This window comes from Oncorhynchus masou, chromosome 14 (assembly GCF_036934945.1).
Source record: "Oncorhynchus masou masou isolate Uvic2021 chromosome 14, UVic_Omas_1.1, whole genome shotgun sequence".
In the NCBI taxonomy this organism is placed as follows: Eukaryota; Metazoa; Chordata; class Actinopteri; order Salmoniformes; family Salmonidae; genus Oncorhynchus; species Oncorhynchus masou.
In genome coordinates, this window is record NC_088225.1 from 4,355,340 (window position 1) to 4,373,345 (window position 18,006).

Below are 18,006 nucleotides of genomic sequence, written 5' to 3' on the forward strand. Positions count from 1 at the left end.
AAATAATAGGAAGACATAAAGTATTCTACTCTAGTCTCACCAGAAGCTGACTGATCTCATCAGGTCTCTTGTGAATGATGGAGATGCCGTTGACCTCCCGCAGCTCGTCTCCTACATGGACCAGTCCTGGATGGAGGGGAGGAGGTGGTGAGGTGAGACAACAGGCGAGCTGTAGTAGAGATCTATGCCTGTGTTCCAAATGGCACCCTATTCCCTAAATGGCACCCTATTCCCTATATAGGGCACTCCTTTTGACCAGGACCTATAGAATCTGGTCAAAAGTAGTGGACTGTATAGGGATTAGGGTGCCATTTGGGTTGCACACCAGATCGTGTATCGAGGAGATATTGCACAGCACTGTATCTGTAGCAGGTGTACTATATCAATCATACCACTATTAACTGGGATGAAATATGGACAATAGGGCTTGGGATTGGTGGTATCACTCTCCTCAGTCATGATCTACTGCAGTCACAACAGTGAAACCTGACAAAGAGGGATGAGCGATAGGAGCAATTAATCTCATTACCGGAGAGAGATGGGGAGAGAAGGAGGGAGGGCAGAGAGGGAGAAGGGGAGGAAGAAAGGGAGAGAGGGAGAAAGAGCGAGGGAGGGAGGGCAGAGTGGGAGAGAGGGATGCTATGAGGAAACAGACAGGCATATAAGCACATAATGTACCGTACAGAGAAACAGACAGATGGTAATGCCCCTTTTTCTATTGACACCCCCCCCCCCCACACACACACACACACACACACACACACACCAAACATACTAAAGACACACGTCTGTAGATGGTATTTCCATGGTAACAGCAGTGGTCAGCTCGTTGGAGAGAGTGTGTAATGTGCGATATGTGATTGGCTCTCAGGCAGAACCCAGCTTCAAACAGCCTGATAACGACGGAAGTCCTCATCTGTCTGTCTCTCTGTCTACCATTGTCTCTCGCTACGCTGCTGCTTTCATCTCTGCAACATCTCGGGAATCTCCCAGCTGCAGTTTCTATACAAGGATGTTACCATTAAAATGCATATCCACTGACATACTTTAGGCTACAGTATACTGCTGCATAGAAGGCCATTTATATCCAGACCTCTGATTATTTGTCTAAGTTACATCGTCTCGGTTAGCCATGCTTTCAGGCATATTATGTCTGGCAATATTATCCGAGCAAGAGTCCATAGATCTAATTTGACAGACCAACAAAAACTTACTTAGTGTCTTGTCTGTGCAAGTTACAGAGGAAGGGGATGATGAATCAGGATGTGTCAGACAGTATGGGTTAAGACCAGACACAGAGAGGGACAGCATGGGACTGAATCACTCACCACTCCGGTCTGCAGCCCCGCCCCTCATGATGCGTGCCACGATCACAGACCCTGTGGTCTCATCCCGTCTGATGGTGGCCCCCTGGAACAGAGAGAGATGGATGTTTCCTCCTCCCGGGATTGTATCCTCATTTGCCAGCAGCATACCACCCTGCATACCACTGCTGACTTGCTTCTGAAGCTAAGCAGGGTTGGTCCTGATCAGTTCCTGGATGGGAGACCAGATGCTGCTGGAAATGGTGTTGGAGGGCCAGTAGGAAGCACTCTTTCCTCTGGTCTAAAAAACAAATATCCCAAATGCCCCAGGGCAGTGACACTGTGTAGGGTGCCGTCTTTCGGATGGGACGTTAAACGGGTGTCCTGACTATCTGAGGTCATTAAAGATCCCATGGAACTTATCGTACGAGTAGGGGTGTTAACCCCAGTGTCCTGGCTAAATTCCCAATCTGGTCCTCAAACCATCACGGTCACCTAATAATCCCCAGTTTACAATTGGCTCTTTCATTTCCCTCCTTGTCCCTGTAACTATTCCCCAGGTCGTTGCTGCAAATGAGAACGTGTTCTCAGTCAACTTACCTGGTAAAATAACTGATAAATAAATAAATATATTATTTCTGTTCCTTCCTCTTTTCTTGTATTCTTTTGTTTTCTTTACAATCAATCAATCAAACATAGCCCCAGTCCCACTTCCCCCATCCCTATATCTCCTCATCCCCTCATCCTCCCATCCTCTACAATTTTATCTCTTCTCTCTGTCATCCTCTCTGTTACAATGACTCACCAGTGGTTCCTTGTTCTTGACCAGTCTGACAATCTTCACTGACTCCTCCTCCAGCTCGTCCTCGAAGTCGTCAGGCAGCGGTGGCAACACGGGGTCAAAGTTCTTCTGGGCAACCGTGTCATGAACTGACAAAACGGCCTGATGGGAGATGACAGAGAGAGGAGGATCAATGTTAGAATTGCAGAACTGCATTCTGAGCAGTGGTGTGAAGTACTTTAAGTAAAAATACTTTAAAGTACTACTTAAGTAGTTTTTTGGTCTATCCGTACTCGAGGTCGACCGATTATGATTTTTCAACGCCGATACCGATTATTGGAGGACCAATAAAGTCGATACCGATCATTGGAGGACCAAAAAAGTCGATACCGATTAATTGGCCGATTGTTTTTTTTGTAATAATGACAACAATACTGAATGAACACTTATTTTAACTTAATATAATACCTCAATAAAATCAAGTTAACCTCAAGTAAATAATGAAACATGTTCAATTTGGTTTAAATAATGCAAAAACAAAGTGTTGGAGAAGAAAGTAAAAGTGCAATATGTGCTATGTAAGAAAGCTAGCGTTTCAGTTCCTTGCTCAGAACATGAGAACATATGAAAGCTGGTGGTTCCTTTTAACATGAGTCTTCAATATTCCCAGGTAAGAAGTTTTAGATTGTAGTTATTATAGGAATTATATGACTGTTTCCCTCTATACCATTTGTATTTCATTAACCTTTGACTATTGGATGTTCTTGTAGGCACTTTAGTATTGCCAGTGTAACAGTATAGCTTTCGTCCCTCTCCTCGCTCCTCCCTGGGCTCGAACCAGCAACACAACGACAACAGCAACCCTCGAAGCAGCGTTACCCATGCAGAGCAAGGGGAACAACTACTGGAAGGCTCAGAGCGAGTGACGTTTGAAACGCTATTAGCGCGCGCTAACTAGCTAGCCATTTCACTTCGGTTACACCAGCCTCATCTCGGGAGTTGATAGGGTTGAAGTCATAAACAGCGCAATGCTTGACGCACAACGAAGAGCTGCTGGCAAAACGCACGAAAGTGCTGTTTGAAAGAATGTTTACGGGCCTGCTTCTGCCGACCACCGCTCAGACAGATACTTAGATACTTGTATGCTCAGTCAGATTATATGCAACGCAGGACACGCTAGATAATATCTAGTAATGTCATCAACCACGTGTAGTTAACTAGTGATCATGATTGATTGTTTTTGATAAGATAAGTTTAATGCTAGCTAGCAACTTACCTTGGCTTACTGCATTCGAGTAACAGGCAGTCTCCTTGTGGAGTGCAATGAGAGAGGGGCAGGTTGTTTTTGCGTTGGACTAGTTAACTGTAAGGTTGCAAGATTGGATCCCCCGAGCTGACAATGTGAAATTCTGTCGTTCTGCCCCTGAACGAGGCAGTTATCCCACCGTTTCTAGGCCATCATTGAAAATAAGAATGTGTTCTTAACTGACTTGCCTAGTTAAATAAAGGTTAAAAAAACTGCAAATCGGCGCCCAAAAATACCGATTTCTGATTGTTATGAAAACTTGAAATCGGCCCTAATTAATCGGCCATTCCGATTAATCGGTCGACCTCTAATCTGTACTTTACTTTACTTTACTACATTCATAAAGAAAATGATGTACTTTTTAGTCCATACATGTTCCATGACATCCAAAAGTACTCGTTACAGTTTGAATGCTTAGCAGGACAGGAAAAGGTTCACAGACTTATCAAGAGTGGTCATCCCTACTGCCTCTGATCTAGGGGACTGTCACGTATATTCCCTCTCTGGCCTCTGGGTCACCAGACTGTTGATTATTACACGCACCAGCACTTATTGACACTCACCTGGACTCCATCACCTCCTTGATTACCTGCCCTATTTATGTCACTCCCTTTGGTTCCGTCCCCAGGCGTTATTGTGTCTGTGTCTGTTTCTTGTTTTGTTCATGTTTGTTTATTTATTAAATGTATTCACTCCCTGAACTTGCTCCTTCCGACTCTCAGCATACATCTTTACAGGGACACACTAAACACATGCTGTGTTTGTAAAGCTTGCCCCTGGCTATCCATAAATAAAATTGCTTTGCTTAATATAAGGAATTTGAAATTATTTATACTTAAGTACATTTGAGCAATTAGATTTACTTTTGATACTTAAGTATATTTACCACTTTGAGACTTACTCAAGTAGTATTTTACTGTGTGACATTCAAGTATGACAACTGGGTACTTTTCCCACCACTGAGTGTACCAAACATTAGGAACACGTTTGTATACTTAGTGTACATAGAGATTGACAGATTGAGCGATCCAATACAAATGGATACATGAATAGCTCCACCTTCCAGTACCAGGTCTCTCTGTGTGTATTGGGTGTTTTTGTTTACCTTGAGATGGGGGGACGTCAACAGCTGTAGGAGTTCCTTCTCCTCAACACTCATTGGTCCACACTGCAGCTCCTCTGCCACCTGCCGCCAATCACAAGAGAGCTGTCAGTCAGACCATGACCTCTGACTTGGTGTAAACCTGTGTGTCCAACAGTGTGTGCTTGGGATATAACTGAAATATGTAGCAGATATATACTGAAAGTGTAGCAGACTATTAGCAGTAATAGTCTGGAGTAGAATCCACAAATATAGATATACTGTGGAGTTGCACGGCTGTTGCCTAAAGCTGCAATAAACAGAGTGTGCTTGCTTGCACACACAAATACACACACAGGAGAAAAAGCAGCCAGGAGCTACGGCTCAGCATTTTCCCACTCAACTGGCGTGAGGAGAGAGAAGCGAGGCAGGATGTGGAGAGAGTCTCATTAGTGTTCAGATGAATCAGCAATTTCAGACCACAACACATTACCGCACTGTAACCTTATAAATCTCCATACCTTACTACCTGCATCTACCGCTCCTCTGTCTCAGCAAGCACACTGGGACTGACTCTATTGGACGGGTGCTTCACACTTTGGCAGTGTGTGTGGTGTGTGTGTTCCTTGTTTGTGTGTGTGTGTCTGTGTGTCTGTGTGCGTGCGTTGTTGAACTTACATCCTCAGCCAAGGAGGCGGCACTGTGAAGGACAGGTGTAGGACTCTGGCGCTCGTACTGTCTCAGCCTCTCATGGATCTGCAACACGCAGCCAATCACAGGAGAGGTCAGGGAGGTCAAACACACACGCACGCACACATACACAAATTAAACAACATAAGTGTACCATAACTTCCATTAACATTGGCAACATTGCCACCCAGCTGGGGCGCAACTTTCACTGGGGACGGTGGGGACATGCCTCCCCCACATTCTGAATTTGTATTTTGGTCCCCCCAGTTTTATAATTGGAATGTGATACAAACGAGGCAAAGATGTGCTTTAGGACCATGCGGACACCTCCGAGCGGTCAGGTAGGTCAGGTAGGCTGTTTGGACTGTTTATCCAACTGGATAAAATAAATATATATATACCGGTACAGTACCAGTCAAAAGTTTGGACACAGTTTGGACCTACTCATTCAAGGGTTTTTCTTTATTTGTACTATTTTCTACATTGTAGAATAATAGTGAAGACATCAAAACTATGAAATAACACATATGGAATCATGTAGTAACCAAAAAAGTGTTAAACGAATCAAAATATATTTTATATTTGAGATTCTTCAAAGTAGCCACCCTTTGCCTTGATAATAGCTTTGCACACTCTTGGCATTCGCTCAACAAACTTCATGAGCTGCTGCTCCAGTTTCAACTGTTCTGCCTGCGGCTATGGAACCCTGACCTGTTCACTGGACGTGCTCCCTGGTCCCAGATCTGCTGTTTTCAACTCTCTAGAGACAGCAGGAGTGGTAGAGATACTCTGAATGATCAGCTATGAAAAGCCAATTGACATTTACTCCTGAGGTGCTGACCTGTTGCACCCTCTACAACCACTGTGATTATTATTATTTGACCCTGCTGGTCATCTATAAACATTTGAACATCTTTGCCATGTTCTGTTACAATCTCCACCCGGCACATCCAGAAGAGGACTGGCCACCCCTCATTGCCTGGTTCCTCTCTAGGTTTCTTTCTAGGTTCCGGCCTTTCTAATGAGTTTTTCCAGGTCACCATGCTTCTAAACCTGCATTGCTTGCTATTTGGGGTTTTAGGCTGGGTTTCTGTACAGCACTTTGTGACATCAGCTGATGTAAAGAAGGGCTTTAGAAAAACATTTGATTAATTGATTGATAGTCACGTAGAATACATTTAAATTAAAATGTCTTTCCTTCTTATTGCATTTGAGCTAATCAGTTGTGTTGTGACAAGCTATATGGCAAGAACAGCTCAAATAAGCAAAGAGAAATGACAGTCCATCATTACTTTAAGACATGAAGGTCAGTCAATGCAGAACATTTCAAGAACATTGAAAGTTTCTTCAAATGCAGTTGCAAAAACCATCAAGCGCTATGATGAAACTGTCTCTCCTGAGTTACCTCTGCTGCAGAGGATAAGTTCATTGGAGTTACCAGCCTCAGAAATTGCAGCCCAAATAAATGTTTCACAGAGTTCAAGTAACAGACACATCTCACCATCAACTGTTCAGATGAGACTGTGTGAATCAGGGCTTCATGGTCGAATTGCTGCAAAGAAACCACTACTAAAGGACACCAATAAGAAGAAGAGACTTGCTTGGGCCAAGAAACACGAGCAATGGACATTAGACCGGAGGAACTTTGTCCTATGCTCCAGAGTCGAATTTGGAGATTTTTGGTTCCAACCGCGGGGTATTTGTGAGACGCGGTGTGGGTAAACGGATGATCGCCGCATGTGTGGTTCCCACCGTGAAGCATGGAGGAGGAGGTGTGATGGTGTGGAGGAGCTTTGCTGGTGACACTGTCTGTGATTTATTTAGAATTCAAGGCACACTTAACTAGCACGGCTACCACAGCATTCTGCAGCGATACGCCATCCCATCTGGTTTGCGCTTAGTTTTTTTTTCAACAGGACAATGACCCAAAACACACCTCCAGGCTGTGTAAGGGCTATTTGACCATGAGAGAGAGTGATGGAGTGCTGCATCAGATGATCCGGCCTCCACAATCACCGACATCAACCCAATTGAGATGGTTTTGGATGAGTTGGACCGCAGAGTGAAGGAAAAGCAGCCAACAATTGCTCAGCATATGTGGGAACCCCTTCAAGACTGTTGGAAAAGCATTCCTCATGAAGCTGCTTGAGAGAATGCGAAAAGTGTGAAAAGCTGTCATCAAGGGAAAGTGTTTAACACTTGTTGGGTTACTACATGATTCCATATGTGTTATTTCATAGTTTTGATGTATTCACTATTATTCTACAATGTAGAAAATAGTAAAAAATTAAGAAAAACTCTTGAATGAGTAGGTGTGTCCAAACTTTTGACTGGTACTATATATATTTATATATATATATATATACACACACACACACTGGGGCAAAAAAATATTTAGTCAGCCACCAATTGTGCAAGTTCTCCAACTTAAAAAGATGAGAGAGGCCTGTAATTTTCATCAATGAGAAAAAAAATGACATTGTAGGATTTTTAATGAATTTATTTGCAAATTATGGTGGAAAATAAGTATTTGGTCAATAACAAAAGTTTATCTCAATACTTTGTTATATACCCTTTGTTGGCAATGACAGAGGTCAAACGTTTTCTGTTTCACAAGGTTTTCACACACTGTTGCTGGTATTTTGGCCCATTCCTCCATGCAGATCTCCTCTAGAGCAGTGATGTTTTGGGGCTATTGCTGGGCAAACAGACTTTCAACTCCCTCCAAAGATTTTCTATGGGGTTGAGATCTGGAGACTGGCTAGGCCACTCCAGGACCTTGAAATGCTTCTTACGAAGCCACTCCTTCGTTGCCCGGGCGGTGTGTTTGGGATCATTGTCATGCTGAAAAACCCAGCCACGTTTCATCTTCAATGCCCTTGCTGATGGAAGGAGGTTTTCACTCAAAATCTCACGATACATGGCCCCATTCATTCTTTCCTTTACACGGATCAGTCGTCCTGGTCCCTTTGCAGAAAAACATCCCCAAAGCAAGATGTTTCCACCCCAATGCTTAGGTATGGTGTTCTTTGGATGCAACTCAGCATTCTTTGTCCTCCAAACACGACGAGTTGAGTTTTTACCAAAAAGTTATATTTTGGTTTCATCTGACCATATGACATTCTCCCATTCTTCTTCTGGATCATCCAAATGATCTCTAGCAAACTTCAGACGGGCCTGGACATGTACTGGCTTAAGCAGGGGACATGTCTGGCACTGCAGGATTTGAGTCCCTGGCAGCGTAGTGTGTTACTGATGGTAGGCTTTGTTACATTGGTCCCTGCTCTCTGCAGGTCATTCACTAGGTCACCCTGTGTGGTTCTGGGATTTTTGCTCACCGTTCTTGCGTGGAGCCCCAGATCGAGGGAGATTATCAGTGGTCTTGTATGTCTTCCATTTCCTAATAATTGCTCCCACAGTTGATTTCTTCAAACCAAGCTGCTTACCTATTGCAGATTCTGTCTTCCCAGCCTAGTGCAGGTCTACAATTTTGTTTCTGGTGTCCTTTGACAGCTCTTTGGTCTTGGACATAGTGGAGTTTGGAGTGTGACTCTTTGAGGTTGTGGACAGGTATCTTTTATACTGATAAGAAATTCAAACAGGTGCCATTAATACAGGTAATGAGTGGAGGACAGAGGAGCCTCTTAAAGAAGAAGTTACAGGTCTGTGAGAGCCAGAAATCTTGCTTGTTTGTAGGTGACCAAATACTTATTTTACACCATAATTTGCAAATAAATTAATAAAAAAAATCCTACAATGTGATTTTCTGGATTATTTTTTTTTCATTTTGTCTGTCATAGTTGAAATGTACCTATGATGAAAATTATAGTCCTCTCTCACTTTTTAAGTGGGAGAACTTGCACAAGTGGTGGCTGACTAAATACTTTTTTGCCCCACTGTATATATATATATATATATATATTAGTTATGTCCCCCCCACTTTTAAAACAAAAGATGCGCCCCTGCTACCCAGTCTTATGCGTACCTTCATGAGGTATCCCAGGCTCTTTTCACTGAAGACGTCTTTGAGGAAGACCATGTCCTCCTTGTGGTTGGCATCAGGACGCAGCTGGGACGTCAGAAGGGCCAGAGTCTCGTGCAGGCCTGTGGAGGAGGAGAGGAGGGAGGGTGAAGGAACTGGGATCCTCAGATCGGACCGAGTAATGTAATATATAATAACAGATACCGTTTAGCAGACGCTTTTATCCAAAGAGATTTTCAGTCAAAACCCGCTACCCTGGCCAACTGAGCTACATAGTAAGCCTGGGATTCAATTTTGATCCATAAAGTTTGCAGCATGTGTGGTGTATTTAATTGTACCTGTGCCTGCTGAGAGGACCGGCATGGCTTCTTTCATGGGTTAGCAAAAAGGTGAGGCCCTGGCAGAGAGAAGGAGAGAAAATGGATGCAAATGAGTCACATACTCATACTAGGTCTCTTCATCTCATACACGCCGTGTTATTCCTAAAGAGAATGTCACTGGGTGAAAACTGTTTAAGGGCTTTGCAGACAGTCTTAGGGGATCCTAAAAGTACTGCATACTCTAATGATGTGTGTACCTCCGTGTGTGTGTGTGTGTGTGTGGAACAGATGTGCTGGGATCTGGAGAGCGGTAGACTCTTAAGGATGCCAGTACATCCTTTATAGACAGGTTCTAGCCTGCGTCTTAGACTTCCAGTAACCAGCCAACGCCTCACCTCAGTGTGTGTGTGTGTGTGTGTGCATGCGCGTGAGTGTGTGCGTGTGAGTGAGTGAGTGAGTGAATGAGTGTGTGTGTGTGCGCATGCGTGTGAGTGTGCGTGTCTGCTGCATCTGTCTTTTCTGCTTCGTCTGCCTACTAACACCAACAACATAACCACATCCTTTACACTCAAGTCTGCTGTCAACTGTGTGAGAATCATGACGATATACCCCTTTAAACAGCCATTCCTTCACTGTCAAACTGACAATGAATGCCCATAAAGCTCCCTGGTCTGTTGGCAGGGAGAATTACGGCATGTCCTGGATGAAGCAAAATGCTTATATAAAACGAAATATACCCCTCAAAATATAACAAATACTGCCACTGGAATATTCTCCCAAAACAGATGTTATATTGTGTTTACTTCTAAAGTACACTCTTAGAGAAAAAGGTGCTAAGTAGAACCATCTAGTTCTCCCTAGAAGCCTTCATGTCGGGTTATTTAGAGAACGTCCTTCATATGGTTCTACCTAAAAACTTCTATGAAGGGATCTACCAATAACCATTTTATCATCTAAAGGTTCTTCCTAGAACCCTCCATGAAGGGTTTTTACCGAGAACCCTTTTATCTTTGGAAAGGAGCTTTAAATCTGCAAACAGTGATTGTGCCCATAGAAATAGATGTGGCGCACGCGCATGGAGGGCACTGGATGTTCCCCAATGCTGGAAAGGGGGCCTGAGTGAAAAAGTTTGGGAACCCCTGACCTATTACAGGGGTGTTAGGAATCTCCAGGTTTACATGCTACATCAGTTCTGCAAGTAACATTATGCTGGCTTGCAAAGTGATGTTTAATTCCTATTGGAATCCAGCCAGAGTTAGGATATCCAACAAGTGGAATTTTAAATCACCCGCAACCTCTATTCAGAATGACTGCCATGGTAGAAAATATTAAATACTAAGAATACTTCAGTCATCTAAACTGGAGAAAAAACATCTCAGTAACGGGTGCAATAAGTCCAACTAACAGATTGGACTAGTTTAGAAAAATGTATGCTCTTTTATCTTTGTGTAGCATGAAATGGATCAATCAATCAATGTCCATGCAAACACACAGACATTAAAACAAAGAATTCTGAAATTCCCCCTGTAATAGAGCACGCCGGGGAAAGTAGAACCCTTCTTGCTTTCCCAAGAACCATCAAAGAACCCTTTCTTCCAAAAACGTGCCTTAGGATGTTCTCGTTAGAACCCTTGTCTTCCAAAACCGGTTCTTCATATCAAAACAGTTCTGGGTAGAACCCTATCCCTCCGCAAAGAACCCTTTTGGATTGTCTTTTTTAAAGAAGTGTGCACATACAAAAAGACACTGATTCCAATACATCATCAGCATATTTCTCCCAGCTCTCCCAGCCCTCTCTCTTCCCCCTCTCCTCTCTTCCCCCTCTCCTCTCTTCCCCCTCTCCTCTCTTCCCCCTCTCCTCTCTTCCCCCTCTCCTCCTGGGGTAACCCAGGCATATGGTACAATAATGTACGGCAACGCAGAGGAATATTACACCAGGCCTACGGATCAATCCCCATCTTCACTCCTCCTTATGCACTCCATCTTTTATCCTGCCTGCACATCACAGACAGCCAGTATACTCCCTCCCAGACTTCTGTGTCCCAAACGGAACCCTATTCTCTATATAGTCCACTACTTTTGACCACAGCCCTATGGTCCCTGGTTGAAAGTAGTGTACTATTGGAATAGAGTGCCATTTGGAACGCACGTCGAGACTGTGGGCGGCATAGTGTCACTGTACTGTAGACTATATTCAGCCACTGTTGCCAGCAAGGCCAGTGTTAACACTGATGCCACCACTACAGCCACAGCTGATTCAACACCATTGTAACACTACTGAAAATCAACTAACAGTTTTACAGTCTTGATTAAACAACAACGACCACTTCTGCAAGTGCATCTTACGCATCTGAATTACCCCCATTACACCCATAAAAACACAGACACGCTCACACACACAGGCTCAGAAACAATGAAGACAGAGGCAGATCCACTCACAGGTCGCACTCACACACACAGGCTCAGAAACAATGAAGACAGAGGCAGATCCACTCACAGGTCGCACTCACACACACAGGCTCAGAAACAATGAAGACAGAGGCAGCAGTCACACTCACACACACAGGCTCAGAAACAATGAAGACAGAGGCAGATCCACTCACACACACAGGCTCAGAAACAATGAAGACAGAGGCAGATCCACTCACAGGTCGCACTCACACACACAGGCTCAGAAACAATGAAGACAGAGGCAGATCCACTCACAGGTCGCACTCACACACACAGGTTCAGAAACAATGAAGACAGAGGCAGATCCACTCACAGGTCGCACTCACACACACAGGCTCAGAAACAATGAAGACAGAGGCAGATCCACTCACAGGTCGCACTCACACACACAGGCTCAGAAACAATGAAGACAGAGGCAGATCCACTCACAGGTCGCACTCACACACACAGGTTCAGAAACAATGAAGACAGAGGCAGATCCACTCACAGGTCGCACTCACACACACAGGCTCAGAAACAATGAAGACAGAGGCAGATCCACTCACAGGTCGCACTCACACTCACAGATGCCAGGCAGGCACTTCAAACAGTGAGGCCACAAAGGACCTGACTTGCTCAAGCTATACACAGAATCCTCAACATCAACTCAGCCAACCAGCTAGACAGACAGAGACAGAGAGGGAGAGAGAGAGAGAGAGAGAGAGAGAGAGAGAGTGTGTGAGGGAGATATTTTAAAGGAGATTTGAAAGGTCTTTATTCCTTTGGAACTTTTGTGTAATATTTATTGTTCATTTATTTATTTCACTCTTGTTTATTATCTATTTCACTTGCTTTGGCAATGCTAACATATGTTTTCCATGCCAATAAAGCCCCTTAAATTGAATTGAATTGAGAGAGGGAGAGCGAGCGAGCGGGAGAGGGAGAGAGAGAGAGAGAAGGAGAGGGGTGAAAGAGAGAGAGAGAGAACACAAGTAACTGCAATAGATGGAGCTGGAGGGGAAGAGGGGAAAGGAGGAGGTAGGCGGCAGAGAAAGTAGATGGAGGTGTTTGTCACTCACCTGCGAGGGTGTTGATGCTAAACTTCCATGTCAAACCAAAATAAAACATAGTATAGGGTTGGATAACGATGCATTGCCCTGTTCTCTCTCTCTCTCTCTCTCTTATGCAAAAGACCGACACATCCATGGCCCACGTCCACATCTCTATTGGCAGAAACAGAGCTTCCACTCGTGGAAACGGTTATACAGCGTAACATATGTGATATAGAAAAGATGTATTTGATGTATTATAAGGACAAGCTGCATTCAGCTCTGCATGTACAATAACTAACGAGGTGGAGAGCTCTTCATGTACGGTTTAAGCAGGTACAAGAATGGCTCTTTACAGGTCCAGTGTTGTAACCTAGAGTTTATTCTCCTAGTGTGCTTCAGATCCTTCCTCACCGTGCTGGCTGCGATGCTACGTCATTACAGCATGAGCTTAACTCCTACGGAGACAGCAACCAGCTCCTGAATTATGAACAGAGCGAATGAAACAGCGGGAGAGGGGGATGGAGAGATGAGAGGATGAGGAGGTAAGGAGGGGAGGGAGGATGGGAATGCCTCTTTCTTGTTTAGTACCTACTGTGAGAATAGAAACGTCTATTCCCAAGTGCCAAAACCACAAGGGCGGCCATTTTTCACTAAGACGCTGAAGACAAAAAGAAGAGGCATGAACACAATTCTTTCTTGGAGACCAGAATTCATTCTTGGACACCAAAATGACAGTTGGTAACAATCTAACCGAAGCAGTAGGCCCTATACTCTCTTGAAAAAAGTCCAGCACGAGAGCATTCTTAGAAATATGACAGTATGCAGCTGTCCTGCTGATGCAGCATACATAAGAAGTAAGGCCAGAGGAGGTGTGGTATATGGCCAATATACCACGGCTAAGGGCTGTCTTAAGCATGACGCAACGCGGAGCGCCTGGACATCCCTTAGCCGTGGTATATTGGCCATATACCACAAACCCCCGAGGTGCCTTACTGCTGTTATAAACTGGTTACCAACGTAACTAGAGCGGTGAAAATACATGTTTTGTCCTACCCGTTGTATACGGTCTCTAATACCACGGCTGTCAGCCAATTTGCATTCGGGGCTCGAACCACCCAGTTTATAATCAAGGACAACTCGTGACAAAACCCAGCATGAGAGCTACAACATCACCATTCACGTACATGTTTTATACGTGCCTATTACCTACGATGGGTATGTTTCCTTTTTAAAAGTTCCCCTCCTCCCTCTAACCGCTCCTTTGAACAGCAGAGTCAGTGGATGGGGACCAGAGACAGAGAGATCCAATTTGAATGTCTCATTTCCCTACGTGCAGAGACTGAGGTTAAGAAAGACAGGGTGCGAATGCCTAATAAATCGAAGCACAAAGACAGCCGAGAGAATTGGAGCTGCAGAGAGAACAGAGGAAAGAAGGGGACTCACAGTGCCTCAACACACCGCATCATATACTCTCAAATGAACATGTCAAAACAAAACACAGGCAGTTACAAAGATACACCAAAATATGAGGTTAGAAAAAGAAAGGGCCTCTAAGACATGCACATAGAAAGACACCCGAGGACAGGGCAGGGAAACACGCACAAACGGAGAGGCGTGCACACACACACACAGCGCTTCGCAGGCCCCACATGGTGCCTTAGCAAGGTAGCAGAAGCATCAGTACCTTGAGTCGTAACCAGGGAGATAATGAGGGTGTTGATTAGAGGCCTGGGTATACCTGACAACCCACAGGAGGCTGCTGAGGGGAGGACGGCTCATAATAATGGCTGGATTATAGTGAATGGAATAGTATCATGAGTTCGACACCATTCCATTTATTCCTTTCCAGACATTACTATGAACCCGCCCTCTCCAATTAAGGTGCCACCAACCTCCTGTGCTGACAGCAAGGTCGTAACCTTGGCCTGGGTAGACCTGCCTCAGCCTCTCTCTTGGAACAGCAGGGGTCTCCTAGTCTGACAGGCACCATACTGTGTGACAGACACCATACCGTGTATCAGGCACCATACTGTCTGACAGGCACCATGCTGTTTGACAGGCACCATGCTGTTTGACAGGCACCATACTGTGTGACAGGCACCATACTGTTTGACAGGCACGGTACTGTTTGACAGGCACCATACTGTATGACAGGCACCATACTGTGTGACAGGCACCGTACTGTATGACAGGCACCATACTGTATGACAGGCACCATACTGTGTGATGGGCACCATACTGTGTGACAGGCACCATGCTGTATGACAGGCACCATACTGTGTGACAGGCACCATACTGTTTGACAGGCATGGTACTGTTTGACAGGCACCATACTGTATGACAGGCACCATACTGTGTGACAGGCACCGTACTGTATGACAGGCACCATACTGTGTGACGGGCACCATACTGTATGACAGGCACCATACTGTGTGACAGGCACCGTACTGTGTGACAGGCACCATACTGTATGACAGGCACCATACTGTGTGACAGGCACCATACTGTTTGACAGGCACCATACTGTGTGACAGGCACCGTACTGTGTGACAAGCACCATACTGCTGCTCTACAACCCCATCGCCCCAGGCAACAAGATACAGGGGTCATAGGCTTCTACATCTGCATTGCTCGCTGCTTGGGATTTTAGGCTGACTTTCCCGTACAGCACTTTGTGACATCCGGCTGGTGTAAATAGGGCTTTATAAGTACATTTGATTGATTGATAGGCTAGAGTATGCCCCGGAAGAAACACCAGCAGAACATTGTCATCATCTTCATCATTTTAACCACCAACCACATCAAAGACGACAATCCATACTGTAGCAGAGATTATAATGACTCTACGAGATTTACCGGAATAGAACAGAAGCCAGCATACTGGATAGGAGCAGTGTTAGCAGAGGACAAATTAGCAGTGGACCATCCTAGGTGAATATGGATGTTTAACATCTTTACAGCAGTGAGAGGAGCTTGGTCCCCCGCTGCACATAACTGCACATACCATAATGTCTCGCTGTCTCTCTGCTAACAGACCCAGCACCATTTGTGCCTTCTCTATCAACACTGCACCCACAAGAGCACCTCGGGCAGGCTCCTTTTTTTAGAGTGTTACGTACTCCTCAACGTATGCTGTCGTTGTCCTTCCAGCGTCGTCACAGCAAACGACAACGATTTCTGAGAGCAAAGAATTTGTGGCTGGGCTGATGATGTTGGGCGAGAATACAGCACGAGGAGAGACTCAGAGGGCTGCTCCGGTGGACACACTGTACCGTAGACTAGACGCTCAGGGATCTATGGTTGTAGTCTGCGCCGCCAAATGAAGAAACAAATCCGTTTTAACACCTTGGAGAAGGACGAGTTCACGGTTTGGAGCAACACTGCCTGTCCCACTTTTAGGGTCAAATGCCTCCGTTCTGAGCCTGTGGGTTTACATTATGCATATGGCGGGAAGAGACGTTTACAAAGCAGGCACCAAATGTTATGTTGCAGGCACCGAATGTTAGGTTTGCAGGCACCAAAGTGTAATGTTGCAGGCACCAAATGCTGTAGAGAGAGTGGCCTGATGCCAATACCAAATAGCTTCCAACTAACTATGTCAGCACATCAACATGCTACACAACAGTCAGTGAGTGGGTGATGACACGAGGTGCATACAAACTCTAAAATCAGTGAGTGATGAGCAGTTTCACACTGACAGCAATGATCAATAATGAGGCAGACTGTGTCTTGTCTAACACCTCCGCTCTACGATACTGGACAAACACTCAACTAATCCACTGCCACTAAACAGCGTGGACAGCAGCGGTTAGCATACTTGGGCAAGGTCCAAATGTGTCTTTCGCATGCAACACACGTTACCCTCTCACTACTAGCCCCTCAATCTTCCTCTAATCCACATGTATTTTACAGCAGATGGGCCTTGTCAAACAGCCAAAACCCCTGTCTCTTTTGTACAATCACACACACACGCAAGCACGCACACACACACACACACGCAAGCACGCACACACACACACACACACACACACACACACACACACACACACACACACACACACACACACACACACACACACACACACACACACACACACACACACATACACACACACACACACACACACACACACACACACACAAGCACAAAAGCACACACACAGGCATGCACACCCATGCGCATAAACTCAAGCGCACACACACACGCACACACACAGACAGACAGAGAGGTGACAACATCAGGGATCTCATGTTGAGAACACACAGAAGTAGCAGTGTGGTCCAAGGAATCCAAATACCATTCATCATGTGTAATATGGAGGGAAACCTTCAGTGTTGACATTTCACATTCTGCTTGCTGCATGGTGTCAGTCAAACACACCCCGTCCCTCTCCTCTTCTCCATCACGCACTAAAACATCCACACCGTTCTAATGGCCAGGCAGGCTCACTTGCTTTTTCCTCTCTTCCTCTCCCTCTCTCCATTCCCACTTCCTCTGTCTGCGTAGCATCCTCTGCCTGATGCGCCCTCTCTCCCTCTTCCTCCCTCCTTCTGTCATCCTCCTCTCTCTCTGCAGTGCTACGATGCTCTGCGCTCCTCACATCGCCGGCCGGCCGGCCGAGATGAGCCACAGAGTATTTTCCTCTAGCTGACGCTTCACAGACAGACTAGAAACACAAAACATCAGGAGCCAACATGACAGTAATGTACACACAGACATTTCCTTACCGTTCTCTCTGTCTCTCTGTCCTCTCTCTGTATGTGTCTCTCCTTCCTCACTGCAGCCACACTGTTTCTCTCGCTCCGATTCCTTCTCCGGCTTCTGCGCTCACAAACCTGCTGCTACAGAATGTCTGCCTCCTCCCCTCTCCATCTCTCTCTCTCTCAACTCTCCCCTCCCCTCACGGTCCTCCCTCCCCTCCCCTTCCACCAGATCTCTCACTCTACCCCTCTCTCTCTCTCTCTCAACTCTCCATCTCTCTCTCTCTCTCTCTCTCTCTCAACTCTCCCCTCCCCTCACGGTCCTCCCTCCCCTCCCCTTCCACCAGATCTCTCACTCT

General features: G+C 45.4%; 1 protein-coding gene across 1 annotated transcript in view; it reads right to left on the minus strand.

The window, feature by feature from the left end:
* The window catches only part of LOC135553992 (MAGUK p55 subfamily member 3-like), a 33,188-nt gene extending 15,410 nt beyond the window's left edge, over positions 1-17,778 (minus strand). Inside the window, exons 1-8 of the mRNA XM_064985975.1 lie at positions 17,675-17,778; positions 9,483-9,541; positions 9,148-9,266; positions 5,151-5,228; positions 4,497-4,577; positions 2,110-2,247; positions 1,329-1,410; positions 41-126 (exon numbers count right to left, since the gene is read on the minus strand). Of these exons, the coding sequence (XP_064842047.1) occupies positions 41-126; positions 1,329-1,410; positions 2,110-2,247; positions 4,497-4,577; positions 5,151-5,228; positions 9,148-9,266; positions 9,483-9,519 (621 nt within the window). The 5' untranslated portion in view covers positions 9,520-9,541; positions 17,675-17,778. The remainder of the gene's footprint in view (positions 1-40; positions 127-1,328; positions 1,411-2,109; positions 2,248-4,496; positions 4,578-5,150; positions 5,229-9,147; positions 9,267-9,482; positions 9,542-17,674) is intronic.
* Positions 17,779-18,006: the final 228 nt, after the last annotated feature.